The 19,918-nt window shown below is 34.7% G+C and overlaps 1 protein-coding gene across 1 annotated transcript; it reads left to right on the top strand.

Moving 5' to 3' along the window:
* Positions 1 to 2,745: 2,745 nt before the first annotated feature.
* On the top strand, positions 2,746 to 18,722 carry LOC136208060 (AUGMIN subunit 5). Its single transcript, XM_065998898.1, has 10 exons — positions 2,746 to 3,782; positions 4,506 to 5,048; positions 6,315 to 6,456; positions 7,492 to 7,665; positions 8,396 to 8,605; positions 10,019 to 10,204; positions 10,440 to 10,599; positions 11,565 to 11,760; positions 11,979 to 12,111; positions 18,090 to 18,722. Exons 1-10 carry the CDS (start codon positions 3,265 to 3,267, stop codon positions 18,216 to 18,218), a joined length of 2,391 nt encoding a protein of 796 aa, XP_065854970.1. The 5' UTR covers positions 2,746 to 3,264; the 3' UTR covers positions 18,219 to 18,722.
* The last annotated feature ends 1,196 nt before the right edge of the window (positions 18,723 to 19,918 follow it).

The following is a 19,918-nucleotide window of genomic DNA, read 5'->3' as shown; positions in this document are numbered from 1 at the left end:
AATTACTTCTGAAATTAACTCAACTTGTTAGGGGGTAAATTTGCTCTTTACTGCCAACGTTAGAAGTAAAATTTACAACTTATAAAATAAACCGATAAGGTGCAAAAATACCCATAACTTTTATAACTACGGAAATTTTACTTCTAATGTTTAAAATGATGCAATTTTATCCATAAGCTTGGCAACCAAGAACAAGTTTACACATAACATTGACAAGTTGGGTCAATTTGAGAAATAATCCATTAAACTATTTTCTTGTCATGAATTTTATCATCTATATTTCATATGTGCGTCATTTTATCAGTCATTAGTAACAGATCATAAACATGAAAAAATATATACTATCTTTCATACGAGTTGGACAAAAAAATTTCAAAAATTTCATAGAATTTATAAATATTAATATCTAATTCTATTATTAAATTATAAAAATATGAAATATTTTTTTAGAACCAATTGATATGCAATTGGTATAAAATAAGTAACACTATATTTGTGTTTATAAAAATATATGAAATTGACACAACTTGTCAGCTTTATAGGATAAAATTGTTCTTAACGTTCAATATTAGAGATAAAACTGCACTATTTTAGACATTAAGGATAAATTGCTCATGTTTGTAAACGTTGATGATATTTTTGCACTTTATCCATAAAATAAAAATTAAAAGGAAAAATTATAAAATTGCATCAAATTGGAGACTCATTTACATATTTAGACTAATTACACAACCTACTGCATATCTACTATCTAGACTATATATATGTGATTTTTCTAAAATACCTCAAACCTTTCATCTTTCCCCTTATTTTCTATCGGTTTCAACCTTCCATCTCTCATTTCTTGTGTATCAGTTCATCTTCCCCTTCCTTTATATTTTGCGGAGTCACCTCCATTTTCTTCATCCATCATGTCTGTCTTTTCTTCATTTCTTCCTCTTTTGATTATTCATCTTCATGTTTCTAGAAAATTAAGTCATGGTTCTTCATCTTTCTGTTTCTTTTTGTCTCTTGGTTTCTTTCTTCTGCGTTTAAGTCAATGTTAATCTGCGTGTTATTCTGCGTTTATCATATGATTATTGTCGATTTCAATGGTAAAAAGCGGGAATAATGTAAGTATCTACTGTTTCATCTTCATCTTTTTTTCTAAAAAATGGTTTCACAAAATCAGTGTTCGAAGTCTACGAAGAAAAAACATGATGAATATGACGATTTTGATTTGCAGAAAGTGATTATGTGAAGTCTGTGAAGAAAAATCATCATTTTTAGCATGATTTTTTCGCTTCGCAGACTTCGCATTTTCTCTTTCTACGAAGCAAAATCGTCATTTTTTTGTTAAATTTCTCTTCGCATGCTTCGCAGTTTCGCTAACACGACTTAGATTTTGTAAATGTGGTTGAATACAAAATATCAAATTCAAGTATCCCTTTAACTTGAATGCAAAAGCATCAATCACATTAGGCGGTGTTCTGGGATGTAGTGAAATAAAAGAAAATCACAATTATCATCCCAAAAGGCCATTGATTCTGTATGACGTCGCCGATTTTTCTTGCTTCTGTAAAGCCTGGAAGCACTCCAATGTTCTAGTTCCTTGTGTTTCTGAGCTTCCTTTTGCTTATAAACTTCTTAGCAAATTCTTGGATATTAGGGTTTGAAATATTGTTGCAATTTTGTTGTAAATTTTGATAATGTCAAAATTATTGTTGCACTTTTGTTGTTATGATTTGAATGTTATATACCACTTCGTTTTTTTTTTTTTGCAATTTGTGAAGCCCGTGAGATAATACTATTTAAAAATATGATTTTTCGCATATTGCGAAAACTGCGAAGTAAAAGACATTCTGTGAATTAGTATTACCTTTGCAGCCTTCACAAATTGCGAAAAATGCGAAGTAAGTTTCATGTTCTTAAGTAGTATTATCTTCACAAGCTTCACAAATTGTGAAAAATGCGAAGTAAAATCATGTTCTTAAGTAGTATTATCTTCGCAGGCTTCGAAATTACGAAGTCAGACGGAGAGAAAAAAGAAAGAGTAAGAAATTTCCAAGTGATATATATATAAAGGGTGTTTTGAAAAAGTCACAAAAAATAGTTTAGGTAGGTAATGAGTTGGATAATTGGTCTAAATATATAAATGAGCATTCCATTTGACCAAGTTTTGTAATTTTTCCAAATTAAAATTGTGAATGATAATTAATAGAAAGGCTTAATATATCATTTGCTCCCCGAACTTATCCAAAAAGGTTGATTGACCCCTAAACTTTCAAAGTGTCTCAATAGCCCCCCAACTTGCATAAAATGTTCAGTTAACCATCTGAACTTACGCAAAATGTAATCAATTGATCATTCAGTTGCAAAAAAGTAAGTTCAATGCAGAAGATGTATTGCACGCGTCTTAAAAAAAGTAAAACGACGAATATCGGAGTATGAGGTTCTAATATTAGAGAAAACAAGTTTTATATTTGAACAAGTAATAACTTCCTTCTTAATCTATTTTTGAATTATGTAATAACATTCTAAGATGCGTGAAATACATCTTACACATTTAACATATTTTTTTTTTGCAACCGAGTGATCAATTGATTAAATTTCATATAAGTTTAGGAATCTAACTGAATATTTCGTACAAATGAAAGATGTTATTGGGGCACTTTAAAAATTTAGAGGGTTAACCAAGGTTTTTGGACAAGTTTATCAACAAATTAATAGAAATTAGAAAGAAGAGGGAGAGAGTAGGACCAAAATTCCCTGCAGTTTGATGATACGTTAATAATACACAAAATTTCATAGAGCTTAACAGTTAATCCAAAACAGAGAGCGGGTCCTCCATTTGAATCTTCTTTCGTTCCCAACTGCTCTGTGTTTCTTTCTCAACTTTCATTGATTTTACTGTACCAAACCTATAGGAAAATTTTGTCAACTTTTATTTCTACCTATACTCTACTTCTTCATCTTCTTCCTCTTCTTGCTTTTGCCGGCCGCACTACTAGCTGCATTTGTTAGATCTGTTTGTCTTTTCCTTCTGCGTGGAAATCTGAGTTTCTGGCTCCGGCTCTCCATCTACTGTCATATATAGTCCTATATTGGTACAATCCGCTGATTGTGATTTCAATTTTGGAGTCTACACTTCACATTCAAACCCTAGATTCTGGCAAAATGGGGAGCTCAAGAATCTCAAGACCACTTTATACGCTTCATTTTCTGTTTGTTTTCAGCTGAATTTGCAATCTCCTGGTTCGCGAATTTGGGGTTTAGTTCAACAAAATGTCAATTCAGAGCTCAGCCAGCTCAATAGCGCAACCCGAAGCCATATTGGAGTGGCTTCATAAAGAAATGGGCTACATGCCGTTGGGACCTTATAGTGCCTCCACTAACAAATCTCAATTGCCCTCCATTGATGCGCTTCGGAAGATTTCCCGGGGGAATATGATACCTGTTTGGAATTTCTTGATAAAGAGAGTGAAATCGGAGAAAACTGTGGAGAACATACGGAAGAATATTATAGTACATGGTGGTGCTGAGAGCGGAAGTTTGGCGAACTCCGGAAAAGAGGAGGGTAGAAGTAGAGGAGGAAGGAGGAGGGAAAAGGTGGTTGGTGAGAGTTCTAGTACAGCAGAAAGTAGGGAGGCTGCGTTGCAGGAGAGGGAATCGGCAGCAAAGGAGGTTGAGAGGTTGAGGAATATTGTGAGAAGGCAGAGGAAGGATTTGAAGGCTAGAATGATGGAGATCGCAAGAGAGGAGGCTGAAAGGAAGAGAATGCTTGATGAGCGTGCAAAGAACAGGTTCGACTTTTAAGAGTTTGCTGCCGAGTTTGTTCATTATTATGAATGCTTAGCTTACGACAGTAGCTACAGAATTTGTTTTCAAGGTCTTAAGATTTATCTAATTTGTTAATTGAACTTTTTGCTGTTCTGAAAACAGGGAGTTAAGAGTGCAGAATTTGAATTAGATTAGAATTTGATGATCTAGAAAGAAAAAATTGTGCTGGCTTTTCAGTTCTCGATGGGTAATAGATTTTTTTTTTTTTTTGGTTTTGGTGAGCCAACGTTCCACACGAGGTCTTGTTGAAAAATTGGTGGTCGATCAGTTCTAGGTTTATATAAACTGCGTTACCATTTAAGCATCTCTGAGCCAATAAGCAGGTGTAGAAATGATTACTATCCCATTTATTTGCTTTCAGCACAAATTGTTTAGTTCAAAGGGTTCGATATGGGTTTCACTACTTTATCAAATTAGTTGTTTTACTTCTGTCAATGTGTATGAATACGGAATATGCTGTTATGTGATTGAGTCATTTTTTTTTATTACTTGGATATATGTGAATTAGTTATTTGGAATTTTGACCTTTAGCATGGCATTCTTGTAGCAAGCCATGGAGGACTGAAAGGTTTGCTAACCCCTAATCATTTTATTTGATGGACTGGTAATCACGAGGCATAGCATTTTGACAAGGCTGTAATATTCAGTTCTTGGATTAGCACTGATGGTGCTTATTGCTACTGCAGGCATAAGCAAGTAATGCTTGAGTCTTATGATCAGCAGTGTGATGAAGCAGCAAAAATATTTGCAGAATATCACAAACGTCTCTCTCAATATGTTAATCAAGCAAGGGATGCTCAAAGGTCGAGTCTGGAATCTTCCTTTGAAGTCATGAGCAGCTTCAGTGCAAACAGTGAGAAGGAGGCTGTCTATTCCACTGTCAAGGGTAATAAATCTGCAGATGATGTTATCCTTATTGAGACAACTAAGGAAAGGAATATTCGACAGGCATGTGAACGCCTTGCAATTCATATGATTGAGAGAATACGCAACTCCTTTCCAGCTTATGAAGGAAGTGGCATTCATTTGAATCCTCAGCTAGAAGCAGCGAGGCTGGGAATTGATATTGAGGGAGAATTACCCAATGAGGTTAGAAATGTCATTGCAAATTGCTTGATGAATCCCCCTCAACTACTCCAGTCAATATCTGCATACACTTCAAGGCTGAAAACTCTCATTTCTAGAGAAATAGAGAAAATTGATGTTAGAGCTGATGCAGAAATATTAAGGTACACACTGTGGGTTCATGTTGTGGCATTTAACCTCGTTTCTGGCTCTGCTGTGTCAGATTTTGACATTAATTTGCAGCTAGGCCCATTAAATATCACTGTTGCAGATTATTATTGAAATTCTGGAGAAGCAATTTATGGGTGGTGTTGTTTATTGTCATGTTCTTATGCCAGATTCTATTGTTGCTTATAGAGTTAATAATTTGTCGTCATGGTGTTAGGTTTGACCTTATAGGGTGCATAGACTATCTTCATGCCTGAACTATTACTTACAGGTAGGTGTCAAAAATATTAATCCTGATTTGATGTGCGTGCATTGCTATAGAGTTACTTTTGGTGGAACAAATTCAAAGATGTGTAACATAGGTGCCATTGAAAGTTATGCAAATGTGCCTATATTACTTTTGTTCATGAATGACAAGCTTGGTTGTTCCCCTCTGGCATGAATTACTTGTCAGATGTGTAAAGTTTGGTATTTTTAGTTACTGGTTAGGTTAGATCTATTGGGATCTGTCATCCACGAGTGAATAACTGAAAGCTGACTTTTGGCTCAAGAAGTGTACACTCGTCCTAAGGGCAGTACTGACAATATCTAGTAATATATGCATATAACATGTTGTCAATATCTCTCTGGTGCTACATGTAAGAGTAAAAGTTGTTTGTGGTGTCTTGCTGTTTATGAACTCAATTTGAAATTATACCACAGATTCTATTAAATTCATTAGAAGGAAAAATCTAAATTTCTCTAGTCATCAAGTCTGCTACATGGTATTACTAATTAAGTTCTCTGCTGTGAGAGAGTTCACCTGTCTTAATCCATAGAGGCAATCATCTAATAACATGTCTATTTATTTTCCTCGTGATATGTAATTTTTTGAAGCACAATAAAGAGAAAGGTAACTTGTTGATTCCCCTATTGTGAAAAGTTGGGGCCAACTTGGTTCTTACAAACTTATTAAATCCTGAAATTCAACAGCTTAAATTTGATGGGTAGCTGAATTATCCAGTTGAAATCGATTGGAATTATGCATGTATTACAGTAGTTCATATGCAGTTAGATTTATGGGAGTAATTCTTATTACTGCTATTTCCTAGTATATGCATCCACTAGAATAAAATATCATTTACATCGCCTTAACGCTCTTCCATGTCAAGCATAGGTACAATTCCTTTTTTTGTTTATGATAAATATCTTGCAGATTATACAGTTGCTTTATAAATACCAACATACTTTTTTCAGATTAGTAATTTTTAATTTGTTATCAGATACAAGTATGAGAACAACCGAGTAATGGATATTTCTTCTCCTGATGTGAGCTCACCATTAAGTTATCAACTTTATGGCAATGGAAATATTGGAACAGATGTGCCATCTAGAGGAACTCAAAATCAGCTTCTTGAAAGACAGGTCTTCCCCCTTTCGAGGCTTCTGTTTTGTATTCTTTTAATGTCTGCAAAAGTTAATGTCTCCTTGGATTTAGTCTTTCTAAGTTAATGTTTCTTCCCCTGCCCATTTCAAGTTATCGTTGTTAATACAGTTGATGACATAGGGAACAAAATTCGTTCCTATTTGTTGTCAATGGGCATGACTGATTGGCTTAGAGTTATTCTTTTTGTTTATTTATGTTTGGTGTGAGTGCATTATTATCAAAGAGAGTATTCTCTCATACATAGTTATTAAAGGCGCAAGGCGCACTAAGGCACAAAAGGGTGCTGAAGCCTAGGTGCAAGGCCCAAGGCTCAAGCACACGTCTGAGTGACACAAGGTGCACTAAAAGAAAAATAATATATAAAATCATAAATAACAACAATTAGCATTTCTAAAATGGCACAAATAGTCAAATAATAAATTATATCCAATTATCTATAATCTTAATCATAAAATGTAGAAAATAAATTCCAATTTAACTACTAATTCTTCCATAACTATAATTTATAAAAATGAATTCTAAATTCAAAACTAAAGTTCAACCAAATCCTAAGTCAATCAACTAATAGTCTAATAACTTTTCATCAAGACTAAAGTCTCCATTTGCAATATTTCTAAACTCTTCAAAATGGAGCAACACTTTTTTTATTGTTCTTTGTGATATTTCTGCCGTCCATATCTTCTTTCGTTTCTATTTATTTCTTTTTATTCTAATTTAATTTCAGCCGTAGATCATATAGATAGGAAATGGCTGAGAATAAAACATCTTATTTTAACTTGGAACCCTAAAAAATAGTGTAGCTTCTAATTTGCGCCTAGGCATGCCTCCCGGCAAGGTGCTAGTCTCAGAAAGGCACACTCAGGCACACGCCTCTTTTACAGAGCCCGCCTTTTGGCTTCTCAGGTGACATGGCTAGAGCCTAGTGCCTTTTGAGCCCAAGGCGTGCCTTTGATAACTATGCTCTCATATTTTAGGACAAATACTTGATGTTTGTTTTGCATTCTTGTTTGCAGAAAGCACATGTTCAGCAATTTTTAGCTACCGAGGATGCAATAAATAAAGCTGCAGAAGCTAGGGAAATGTGTCAAAAGCTTATAAAACGCTTGCATGGAAGTGGTGATATAGTTTCATCTCATTCACTTGGTGGAGGCACATCACAAAACATGGGCAGTCTCAGGCAATTTGAGGCAATTTCTCTGTTTGATGGGCATGATATTTTGAAAACTGAACTTTTAATGATTTTTATGTTTTTGGAATTTGAATATCTGCTATAGCCATTCTGAAGTGGATCCATGTTTTGAAAAGTGTGGATTTAAGGTTTAATCTCCATGGGATCAAATTAGACTTACAGAAATATATTTGATGACCTTGATGTTATCAAAAACTTCATTTATGCATTCTTATTTCACTTGCTTATGTGGTTAATTTTAAATTTCATAATTTCTCTTGATCATATGGATTATCATGAATTAGGAAGGATGGGGAAGTTCATAATCTTGTGGGGTTCTGTAAAAATAAGCCTTTTAAAGTATTAGTATTACTTCCGCTGCCTTCCTCACTGTTTATCACTTCAACTTTGTTACCAACATGAATACAAGTTCAATTTATATCTGATTCTTCCTGCCCCGAAATACTTCTTGATTTTATACTCTCTACTCGGAATATTGAACTTGCAATGCATTTTAGACACAAACTTCATGTTAATGTTGATGAGTTTTAATTCAGGACATTTTGAACATGATGTTACATGTCAGAGAATACACATACATATATACAACTACCTCTGATATTATTCCCTTTGTGTAATCTTTGCTGTATATATCTTATGCTAAAATTTGATATTTCTAACTGCATCGACTGATTTACAGTTTGTGAATTACAGTAATGTCGCTTAATCTCTCCATCTTATTTGTGTAGTTGGAGGTTTGGTCCAAGGAGAGGGAAACTGCTGGACTTAGGGCAAGCTTGAATACCTTGATGTCTGAAATCCAACGGCTGAATAAATTATGTGCAGAGAGAAAAGAGGCTGAAGATTCTTTGAGGAAGAAGTGGAAGAAAATCGAAGAGTTTGATGCACGCAGATCTGAACTTGAAGCCATATATACTGCTCTACTGAAGGCTAACATGGTAGGATATAGTGTCTTTATCATTTTTAGTAGATACAAAAGGGACCATATGTTATCAATATAGCTTCATTTTGCTAAGTTGCTGATTCGTAACTCATAAGTTTGAATGTTTGCCTGGTACAATGTTTTTGCTTTTCTGATTTACTGTTCAGAGAGCTTTCCATTAAGTTTTTGTTTTGCCATGCATCATAACTAGCAGTGCATTGAGCAGTTTTTTCTGTGGGCTTAATACATCTCTAGCCCCCTGTAGTTGTCCAGAAAAGTCAACTGCCCCCTATACTTTAAAAACGTCCTATTTACCCCTGAACTTGCTGAAACTGACCTATTGACCCCTAAAATCCATGTGGCAGAGCAAGAGTAGATTTTGGACAAGTTGATGTGCGTACAATTTATGAAAGTTCAAGGGGTCAATGGATCACCCTAAACAAGGCAAATAGGCCACTTAAGAAAGTTGAGAGATTTAGTAAGTCAATTTAAGCAAGTTTAGTGGGTAAATTGGACATTTTCAAAGTATAGGGGGTATAGTTGACTTTTTTTGGACAAGTACATGGGGCTAAAGATGTATTAATCCTTTTTCTGTGCTATGGCTGATACATGGTAAACAGGAAGTGTACTCGAGAGATCTTTCTTCTTTTGTTAAGTTGCCCAAATGTAAGATTCCAATGATCTTGAAAATAGTGGAAAAATGAAGTGAGGTGTCACAAGGCTGATTGCATAAAATCTTCAAACTATTACGTTTTTCACTCCCTAATTATTGAGGTGCAATATCCTTAATGCTTTGAATTTTTTCTAAGCATTAGCTTTCACAACTAGGTGGCTCCAATTCCTGCAGTATATAATTTTATTAGCCCCTCTTGGACCCATTCAAGTTTGATTACAAAAACCTCACTTTTCAACTTGACTTTGGTAGCTACCTAATAAAAAGGAGTAATCTTATCTATCTACCATTTGTATACCTTGTTGTTGGAGAAACCTAATTGCTATACTCCATTTTCTGTGGCCCTTACGCTAGACAAGATGCCAGCAGCAGGCACATTCCTTGAGCATGGGTTAATCCTGTATTTTGCTCTAGTAAGTCAAAGTGTGCACCTTAGTTTCCATTCATATCAATAATGGAAAGACTCTTCAAAAGCTTAATAGTCAGTATTGCACATCTGTCTAAAGTGCAATCCCTGTCCAATCCCGCACATTTGGTACTATGAAATCAAAACATGGTAACATAAAAAATATCCAGAACTAGCAAAGTGCATAAGCTCAATTTCCCTTATGATTTTTAATGTTTTGCAGTTATATGTTTCTCAAAAGTAAATATTGACGCAGTAGGTATGTATTGCATTTAGCTGTTAATTTCTTGAATTGGTGCCGTGGCATTTGCTTATGTTTGCTAAATGAAGTCGATTCATTTGCCCTGCAGGATGCAGCTGCATTTTGGAATCAACAGCCATCGGCTGCTAGGGAATATGCACTAAGCACTGTTATTCCAGCATGCGCAGTTGTTGTAGATATTGCGAACAATGCAAAAGATCTTATTGATAAAGAAGTTAATGCCTTCTCTCGTAGTCCTGATAATAGCCTTTACATGCTTCCTTCAACACCCCAGGTTTGTAAAACTGTTTCTGTATGGAATACTATCACTTTAATTGAGAAGTAATTAATTTTGTGCAGGAACAAAATATAATTTTCTCTCTAGACCATTGAACCTTTGTTTTCGTGATGAACAAACCAATGCCCCACTAGTATGGTGGGTCTTGATTTGTTTTTATGGTTTTATATTGCACTTATATTTGAAATACTCATTTTTCTATGGGGCTTTTTTTGGTGCTAAATTCTCTCAGGCACTTTTAGAATCCATGGGTTCTTCTGGATCTACCGGACTTGAAGCTGTTGCTGCTGCTGAGAAAAATGCCTCATTATTGACAGCAAGAGCAGGTGCTAGGGATCCATCAGCAATTCCATCCATATGTCGTGTATCTGCTGCTCTTCAGTATCCTGCTGGTGAGTTTTATTCGTTTGTAGGGTGCTAGAGGTGGTTACTTTTTGGGAGTATGTTTTGGCAGGGGGTTAGCTTTGACAGCTGAAATTGGAATCTACTCCTTGTTTATGTTTCCACCAAGATACTGAATTTGTAGTTATGATCAGATCGAGGCTAATTTAGTGGAAATAGAAATATCTATGAGATCAAGGCACAAATGGTGTCCGGCAAATTACCATAGGCATCCTTGACATGTTTTTTAGCAACTTAGTTTTAGATGCCACTGGAAGATTGACACAGGTTTTTTATTTAAAAAATGCATATCAACAATTTTGATGCTTGTGGACTATTGTAAGATTATAAAGTTCACTTGTAGAAGTGCAACCTGTTCATTCAGGTGATCTTTCTTTTTTTTCTACCTCATTAAGGGACATCTTATACCACTTGTTGCAGCACGAGCCCTGACTATTGTTGGAACTGATGCAATAATTAAAAACATCCTATTAAAAGCCAACCACGTTTGTCATTACGATTGCTGTATTGAATAAATGTCGATGACGTTGACAGTTAGCTTGTGGCAAAAAGAGTAACCATTATTATATGCTTGGTGAGTTCTAATGCACTGTAATGGAATTGTCCATGATGTAAATCACACTATGGGTTTGATTCCATTCCATTGTATTGCATTGCATTATGTCTTACCAAGCAACACCTTACTAAGTTGTTAGTGAATTTTATGGCAGTTTGATAGTATTCCTTTTTCCTGAAATATCTTGGTCTAGCCCTGCAAAAAGTTGTTAGTGTTTTATTCATTTCGGTAATTTTGTCAAAAGCAACTGCTTTCCTTTCCTGGAGTGTGTAATAAATGTTTGCTGATTGGTTGTAAAAACGGCATTGAATCTCGCTCAATGGCCGTATTCAGTGTACTTTTTCTTGTTTTGTTTTGTATTATGAATTTGAGCTAATAAAAGTTCTCATTTATAATTAGGTCTGGAGGGTTCTGATGCTGGTTTAGCATCAGTGTTGGAGTCCCTGGAGTTCTGTTTCAAACTCCGTGGCTCTGAGGCTAATGTATTGGAAGACTTGGCAAAGGCAATTAATCTTGTCCATGTACGGCAGGATCTTGTTGAAAGTGGTCATGCCTTATTGAACCATGCATACCGTTCTCAACAAGAATATGAAAGGTAAGCTGAATGTTGTAAAAATGTTCTTTTTTTTTGTGATTATTTCCTTGTAGAATTTGTAATTTCTAACTAAAAATTTTCAAAATTGTTGAACCTGTTTGTTTCCCTTCTTTATTGACTTGAAAGGCATAATCTAAGTTGCGGACTCACATGATTTATTCTCGTTTTCATTTTTTGTAACTATTGTAAGCTTTATGGTCTTTCACATTGCCATGCAGGACTACAAATTATTGTCTGAGTTTAGCATCTGAGCAAGAGAAAATTGTCACAGAGAAATGGTTGCCTGAACTTAAAAAAGCAGTTTTGAATGCTCAAAAATGCTTGGAAGATTGCAACTATGTCAGAGGCTTGGTGAGTAACTACAATTATCATTACTCAATTTTTTGCTGAAGAAGTTCCATGTTCTTAATGAACGAGAAAGACAATTTTTTTTGGGATAAGGTCCAAATTTACCCGTATGAATGGTAAAATTTTACACCTAACATTCCCAAGCAAGATCAATTTTACCCCTACCCATAGTTGTTAAAGGCGCCAAGGGGTCCTGGAGCCTAGGCGCAAGGCGAGGCGCATAAAATAAAATAAAAATATATACTCTTTTACTAGTTAAGCATTAACAACAACAACAAAAAACATTTATGACCAAACAAACAAAACAAAACCAGATAAAAACATAATAATACTAAATCATAAATGCAAAAAACACCAAATTAAGTTCATACTTCATAAAGACACGTATACTTAACTTCTTAACCTAAAGTACCTAACTATAACTAATGCTGCTAAATTAATAACCATTCATCGTCAATCAAAAAGAACACACGATAAAAACTAATAATCATCATCATCAAGATCATCCTCCAAATTAATATGGTCCTCTCCATATACTTAAACGCGACTTCTTCTCCTAACATATACTTAACCTGACTTCTTCTCCTAATCTATCTCTGTTCTTTATATATTTAATTATGAATGCGACGCTTCATATTCTTATTCAAATTAAGGGTTAAAATTAATCTGATTTGAGTTAGATTAATGGTTGAGATTAATAAAGCAGTTAGTTTAAAAAAAACTGTAAAAAAAAAACTGTAAAAAAAAGGGTAAATAATTCATTAGTCCCCTACTTTTTACCTAACACACTGTTTAGTCCCTCTATTTTGAAAAACACATTATAAGGTCCTTATCTTTTGTCACGTTAACCCTTTGGTCCTTCTGTCTAGTTTTTTTTAGACTTTTAGCCGTTATATTTGGCATAAACAGGTGGACAAAAAGTAACAGAGTAACATGGTCATTTTGTATTATACTATAGCTGTCTTGAAAGCTAAGATAAGTTTGGTCAAAAATCTAAAATAATAGACAAAAAGGACCAAAGGGTTAATATTGACAAAAGTTAGGGACCTTATAATGTGTTTTTCAGAATAGGGTGACTAAATAGTGTGTTACGTAAAAAGATGGGGACTAATAAATTATTTACCCTAAAAAAACCCTAAGTAAAACTGCCAGGCACACCAGGCTCCAACGCTCGAGCGAGGCGCACAAGGCGAGAGCCTTTTTTTATAGCACCTCCATTTTAAGGTTCAAGGCTCAAGATCTTGAGCCTTGGTTGAGGCGTGCCTTTAACAACTATGCCCCTACCTAACAGAAAATTTGATTAAACTGGTTTACCAACCCGTTATTTAATTTCACATTGGACCTTCCAAACATCAATTATGTCTAAAATGTTTACTGTGTGTTACTAAGACATTTACAAGCTTGCCAAAGTACCTACTAAGTCTGCCACATATATGAGGTAATAACAAATAACTGCTAAAATATTTTTTTATGTTATTAATGTAGTTATAAACAACATGCTAAAATGCATGAAACTGCTTGATTTTATCTACAAACTTGTTTGAAAGTATTTTATCAATAAACTTGTTTGAAAGGTCCGAAGTGACAGTCAAATTTTACCATTTCGTTGGTTAGAGGTAAATCTGCACTTCCTATAGAAAATTTAGACCTCATCATTTTTCACAAAAAATATTAAGAGATGGATAAAGAAAGTATAATAATAGAAAAGAGAAAATCCAAACACACAGAAATAGAAAGAAAGCTTTGATTGATAAATCTCTAGATCACTACAATCAGGATTTAGAAGCGATAACAAGAGCAAACGAAAACAAGAAAAAAAGAGAAGACAAAAACCTCTGGTCCCCACAGGGATTTGCCCCCTTTTCCCAAGCCAAGGCCTATTTCCAATTCTAAATATAAAAATCTACCCTCTTTATTTTCCTCACACCTATGTATATATGTATGTACACGCACACACACACACAGACACACTCAAATCTCTCTCAGCTATCCATATGCAACTCCACTTGTCAAATATCTCTCATCGATCCATATGCACGACTAACCCCAACTAATACTCCTCCCATGTGTCCCTTAGTCCCTACTTACTACCCACCCTCCCCTTTGGAAGTCTTGCCCTCAAGATTGAAACCTTAGATATCTCCCCTTTACCGGTCATCTCCTCATCCTTTGCCAGTGCTACCTTCATCGCACTTGTGTTGTGGACTCTAGAGTTTTCCAAAGCGGAAACAAAGACTTTCTTTGCATTGACTAGTGCTTCATTGTCAATCGTGCGCTAAATTTTGCGATTAACCATAATTATTTGTTTTCTGGGACTTTTGGAGTAGTGCCATTCAATGTTTAAAAGTGCTAGGTGCAACTTAGGTGATGCATCCTTGTATGACCTTAGGTACGAGGTGAAAATAAGTTGATAGTCGAGCTAATAAAGCCATAATCTGGTGTAAATACCACTTCAGAAATAGAAAGATAACTCTAATGTCAGACTCACACAGCAACTAAGTTAATATTAAACAAAATCAAGTCTTAAAATGAGTTAAATTTAAAATTAAAACCAAAATCTTGTAGGTGCAACTAACTAACAACCTAAATTTTAGTAGAAAACAACTTTAATTTTAACATAAACAATTTTTAGAAGTGAAACTTAAAATCTTAAACTTGTCATAGAACTTAGCAAAAGGAGCACTGAGTCTAATATCTATCAATCAGTATAATCTTCATTGAATTCATCAGTCACATTCAAATCCGCCGTTGCTTTTACATCCTTTAAATTATCCTCTTCTATGTCATCCAAATAGGCTCTTGAACATGAACTTCCCCTTAACCTATGCAATTTCGATTGGTTTCTTGTGTTTCTAATGACATCTCCAACACCTACTGGTGCTGCTATTGTACTCCATGTCAATCCATGACCATCATCAGATAATGCCATATCATCTTCAACATCTTCATCTACATAAGGTTGAACCACCCATTTTTCCTATTAACCATTGACTTGTTTCTCAGTCTCTTCGAAAGGAATTGGATTAGTAACATCTTTCTTATTATATTGTGCTTTTAGAGTTTGGTTAAACTGCAAGAAAATCAAGTCATTTAGCCTTCGGGGTGAAAGTCTATTTCTCCTTTTTGTAAGAATGAGGACAATATAAAAATAAAAATTAATCTCTTAATTGTGCCTCGATACTCTAAAATAGTAAAAAGTAAAGTTATATTGCTCTAAAACACACCAATTTCTTTCATATCCAAAAGCAAAAAGTTAGGCTAAGAATGTTAATTGTTGTAAGGATTAATGCATCATGAGACTTTTGATCTTTTGGTTTTTTGCACATTGAGCCCCTGATTTTTTATTTTGACACATTTAGCCCTTGATCTTTTATTTATACACATTGAGCGTTTCTTAATTTATAAATATACAAAAAAAAAAAAAAGATAATTGAGTCATTTAAACAAGGCATGGGTGCTTATGTTTGTGAATGCATTTCTATGTGGGATTGGAAGTTAAAAATCTTGTTTTTCCCTACTTACAATAGTGTGGTTATATTATGTAACTGGTCAAGTTCATAGCCCTTCTGAAGTCTTGTTTACCTTGTATATCAGCCCAATATCTTCTAATATTGGGTCAAGACAATGGGTAGGACAAGGTGTCCAGTACGAGGGCTTCCTCTTAGCTACCCGCAATTACCGCTAATTTAAATTTGGAGCCACTATCAGTTACAGCTTGCACAAACATTAGCTTTCCCTATTTGCTGAACAAATTCATGAAATTCAATTACTTTCTCACTTATTTTAATGAGAAATATCAACTGACTTCAAAAACTTTGTACCAGATGGATAATTCACCAGTAAAATTAACTGTCCTATTAAATAAATTTTCTGAATTCATTCTGCTAGTCCATGCACCAATCATGATAAAACATCCATGCTTGTTGCATGCAGCTTCATGACTTTTTAACAAATAATTGGTGTAGGATTCTTCTTTCTGCAAAAAGGTTGCTCTTAATTCGTTGTAGGGGGCTGTGAGTTTGGGCCATGTTAGCAATTACTTCAACTGCCCAATAAAATGAATATAAGCAGGCAATATTAAAAGGAATTACTACGTAGTAAAAGAATTGCTGATATACTGATGCTACAGCTCTTTATTTTTTTTATCAAGTTTACTAGTGTTGGTTGCCTTAATTTCCCTTGCTTTCGAAGTTCAACAACTGTGTTAGGTTTCTTAACCGTAAAAAAGCATCTAAAAGACCTCCTTTCGTTGATGTATTAGACATACTTATCTTGTCACTGTTAACCCTTTCTTTGCTAGCTAATGGCCTATTACCATTTATGTTAATTCATCCTCTGCAGCATCATCTTCAGTATCTATCATATCATCTATATCTTCAAACTCTGCTTGATTATTTCCTAACATGATCAGGACATTTTTGAACACTTCTTCACTTTTCTATTATCTCCAATTTTGTTGCAGTTTTGCCTTATGTGTTCCAATATTAGTTACTTTTCACAGAATTTACATATTGCAAAATTGAGTCTTTAAAATTTTATAAATAATTACGTCTATCATTCTAGGCTGGGCTCTTTTTGTTATTGAGTAATTTATCATCATAAAAAAAGTGTTATCTATTAGAATTGAAGCTAAGGTGCTAAAGGACTGTTCTCTGCTATTGCATACTAGTTACTGAGGTAATCACTATTTATTAGCCAGTTTATTACTACTGCTACTGCATTGGCAAATTACTAGTATTGAGGTAATCACAATTGTATTAGCCAGTTTATTATTACTGTTACTGCATTGGCAAATTACTATTCATTTTAGAATTTGAGAATCAGATGTAAACAAAATTTCAAATAGAAATGACCTATAATGTATAATTTATTTTTTTTATTAAAATAAATTATAACCATCCATTACTGGAATAAGAAATTCAGAATTTCATAATCAGATAAAAAATATATCAGAAGTCAGAACACATTAGGGGAGCATGTAGTATTATTTGTCTTTTTCCTTTTCTTTTTTCATGGCTTTGGGATCACTGCATAATGCTACAATGTTTAGGAGATGAAAATCTTGAAACAATGTGCTTACTGTTGTATTATTATTATTGTATTTTCTGTAAATAGGCGGCAACGTTAACGTTAATGATGACTTTAAAAACCCTGAAATGCTTTTAGTCTTCCTAAATAGGACTTCCATACTTCCTAAAACACTTGAAATTAATACTCTATGTTGACTGACTACTAAATTAACTGGTCTCTTAATGCAAACCGAAGCGGTGACGCACAAAAAAAATCCTTTTGCGACTTAATATCTACTGTTTGACTAACAAGGCTAATGCCGTGCCTGATTGAATGCTCTTCGCCTTGGAGGTGCAGAAACGCTGACATTGAAGAGTGCCTCACCTGTGCGCCTAGGTGGTCGTGGTTTGACTTTGAGAGAGCTGGTGTTGTTAAATGTTGCATTTCCTCCTTTCTTTCAGTTCGCTTTCTTGACCTGTGCCTTGACATGTAGTATTTCACCTGGCTGAAGACAAGTAGAAAACCTAATTTCAAACTCATGTGACACAGACCCCCTTATTTTGCTTCTTCTTCACAGACCGATTTGTACAGAAACCAAATTGGAAATTTTCTCTTGGTAATTTGAAACATATATTGTTGTACTAGTCGTCCATCCACTAAAGCGCTGAGGCTGACGGTAGTCCTGTCTTATCTAGTAAAGGAAATACTTGTCAGCTTAATGCTTTCGCAAATATGATCACGGTGGTTATTTCCTTTATGAAACTTTTTGCCCTGATCTGTTGATGCCATTTTTTGGGTAAATGCATCCGGCGTAGTTTTCGCAATTTGTTTGTGACATGAATTGTTGCATGTTTTCAAGCAGAGGTTTGTGCCGCAGTTTGCAAGTTGGAAACAATTTAATTGTATCATTTTAACCATTTCCTTATTTGATTCTGAATATTATAATGAATACTTTTAATAAATTACTGCAGCTTGATGAGTGGTGGGAGCAACCAGCATCTACTATTGTTGACTGGGTGACTGTTGATGGGCAAAGCGTTGCTGCTTGGCATAATCATGTGAAGCAACTTCTCGCATTCTATGACAAAGAGCTCTTATGAATAATATCTAAGAACCTCTTCAAGTTCCTGATCTTTCCTCGTTTCCCTTTACATTATGCCACGATTATGCCGAGGTAAATTTATTTTTTCTTTAACTAGCCCCCTATTTGGAGCAGAAAGACACTTGCAAATACATGTGGAGACATATAGGAGGAATTTTTGAGTTTGGCATGCAGGGTGAGGAGTTGGTGCAATGCAAGTAAATCTTTGGTCAAGTACAGTTGAGGAGACTTGCGTATCTGTTTGATTGAATTGGTTAAGACGTAGGGTGATAACCGAGGGTCTCAACAGTAAAAAGTTGCTATTAGTCACGTTAATTTTGTACAGAATGAATGTTTAAAGTAGTTTCATGAATTTGTAGGGTGTTTGTTCTGCAAATTTGTGATAGAATATGCATTTTTCTCCAGATGTTTGTGTTTTCAATAATGTCATTGAATGAGTTTGTATTCCGCCCATTTTGTATTTTATAGCTTATTATATTTTGAATTACAAATTGAACTGACAGAGATTTGTTTCTTTTATTTCTGTAACCTTTCTATTAACATCTTGAGTCTCTGTTTCTCCATCCTAATGTATCAGATTCATTTAGAGTTATGTCTTTTATATTATAAAATTTAGAACAGATTTAATTTGTTGTTGTAATGTTAGTATTAAAACTGAATGGTACAAGATTGAGCACCGGTTTCTCACCAAATTGAGTCTTTCAACCTTTACTACAGTCATGAGGGGTACATACTACTATTTTCTCAGCAAAATGAACCTGACAGTGATGCTCGGACCCTCCCCACAAAAAAAAGCCAATTTAGAAAACCCAATATCTGGGAAATACTCAATAAGAAAAAGAGACGTTCGCATTGTGTACGTAGGAATGGAGGAAGAAATTGCACGGATTAAAGTGGTACGGCCAGCAAGCGAACACTCAAACAACATTGCACCCGATCAACCACATGCTGGAAATTCTCATTTGAGACTCACTAATGAAATAACGAGACACATGAGACTCAATCGACTCTAGGTGCTAGCAAATCCAAACTCGTTGCAAATCCAAACTCGTTGCAAATATCATGACTCAATCGACTCTAGGTGTTACTAAATACGAACACATGAGACTTAAATAAATTCACCTTCTGTCTAGAGCGATCACAGCTTAATAAACCTAACTTGCTCCATAGAAGCTTCAGACATCAGAATCAGCGAAAAAATGTGGGACAAGGAGAAAGGGGATCCCCTTGATGAAGTCCACAAGACGGTTTGAGTTGTCTCAGCATTTCAAAGCACATATTTACTGGGGGTAGAAACATACATCATAATGGGCGAAAATCAATGATAAATATCGAGAAACACAGTTCTTGTTTTGATAAAAAAATAATAATCACAGTCCTTCGTCTTTAAATCAGTGTAATCATAGAGTTTTTGTTTTGAAATTAACCCATAATGATATTGTTGGTAATTTTCCGACTAGGGACACAACTGCTTTGAAAGGAGCCAATAAGATAACGAAGATGAGATTTAAGCCGGTGCAGTAGACACTTAGTGACATCTTTATATATAACATTGCAAAGGCTTATTAGCCTAACTAAATTCAAAGCTTTTAGAATAATAGTGATCAAAGTATCATTCATCCCGCTTTCAAGAATCCTTTCATTAAGGACATGTAACACATAATTAGTAGTAGAAAGGGTCGACTTGACCACAAAGCC

The sequence above is a fragment of the Euphorbia lathyris genome, chromosome 1 (assembly GCF_963576675.1).
Source record: "Euphorbia lathyris chromosome 1, ddEupLath1.1, whole genome shotgun sequence".
NCBI lineage: Eukaryota > Viridiplantae > Streptophyta > Magnoliopsida > Malpighiales > Euphorbiaceae > Euphorbia > Euphorbia lathyris.
Note: the sequence above shows the minus strand (reverse complement) of the source record. Positions and strands in the feature narration are given on the sequence as shown.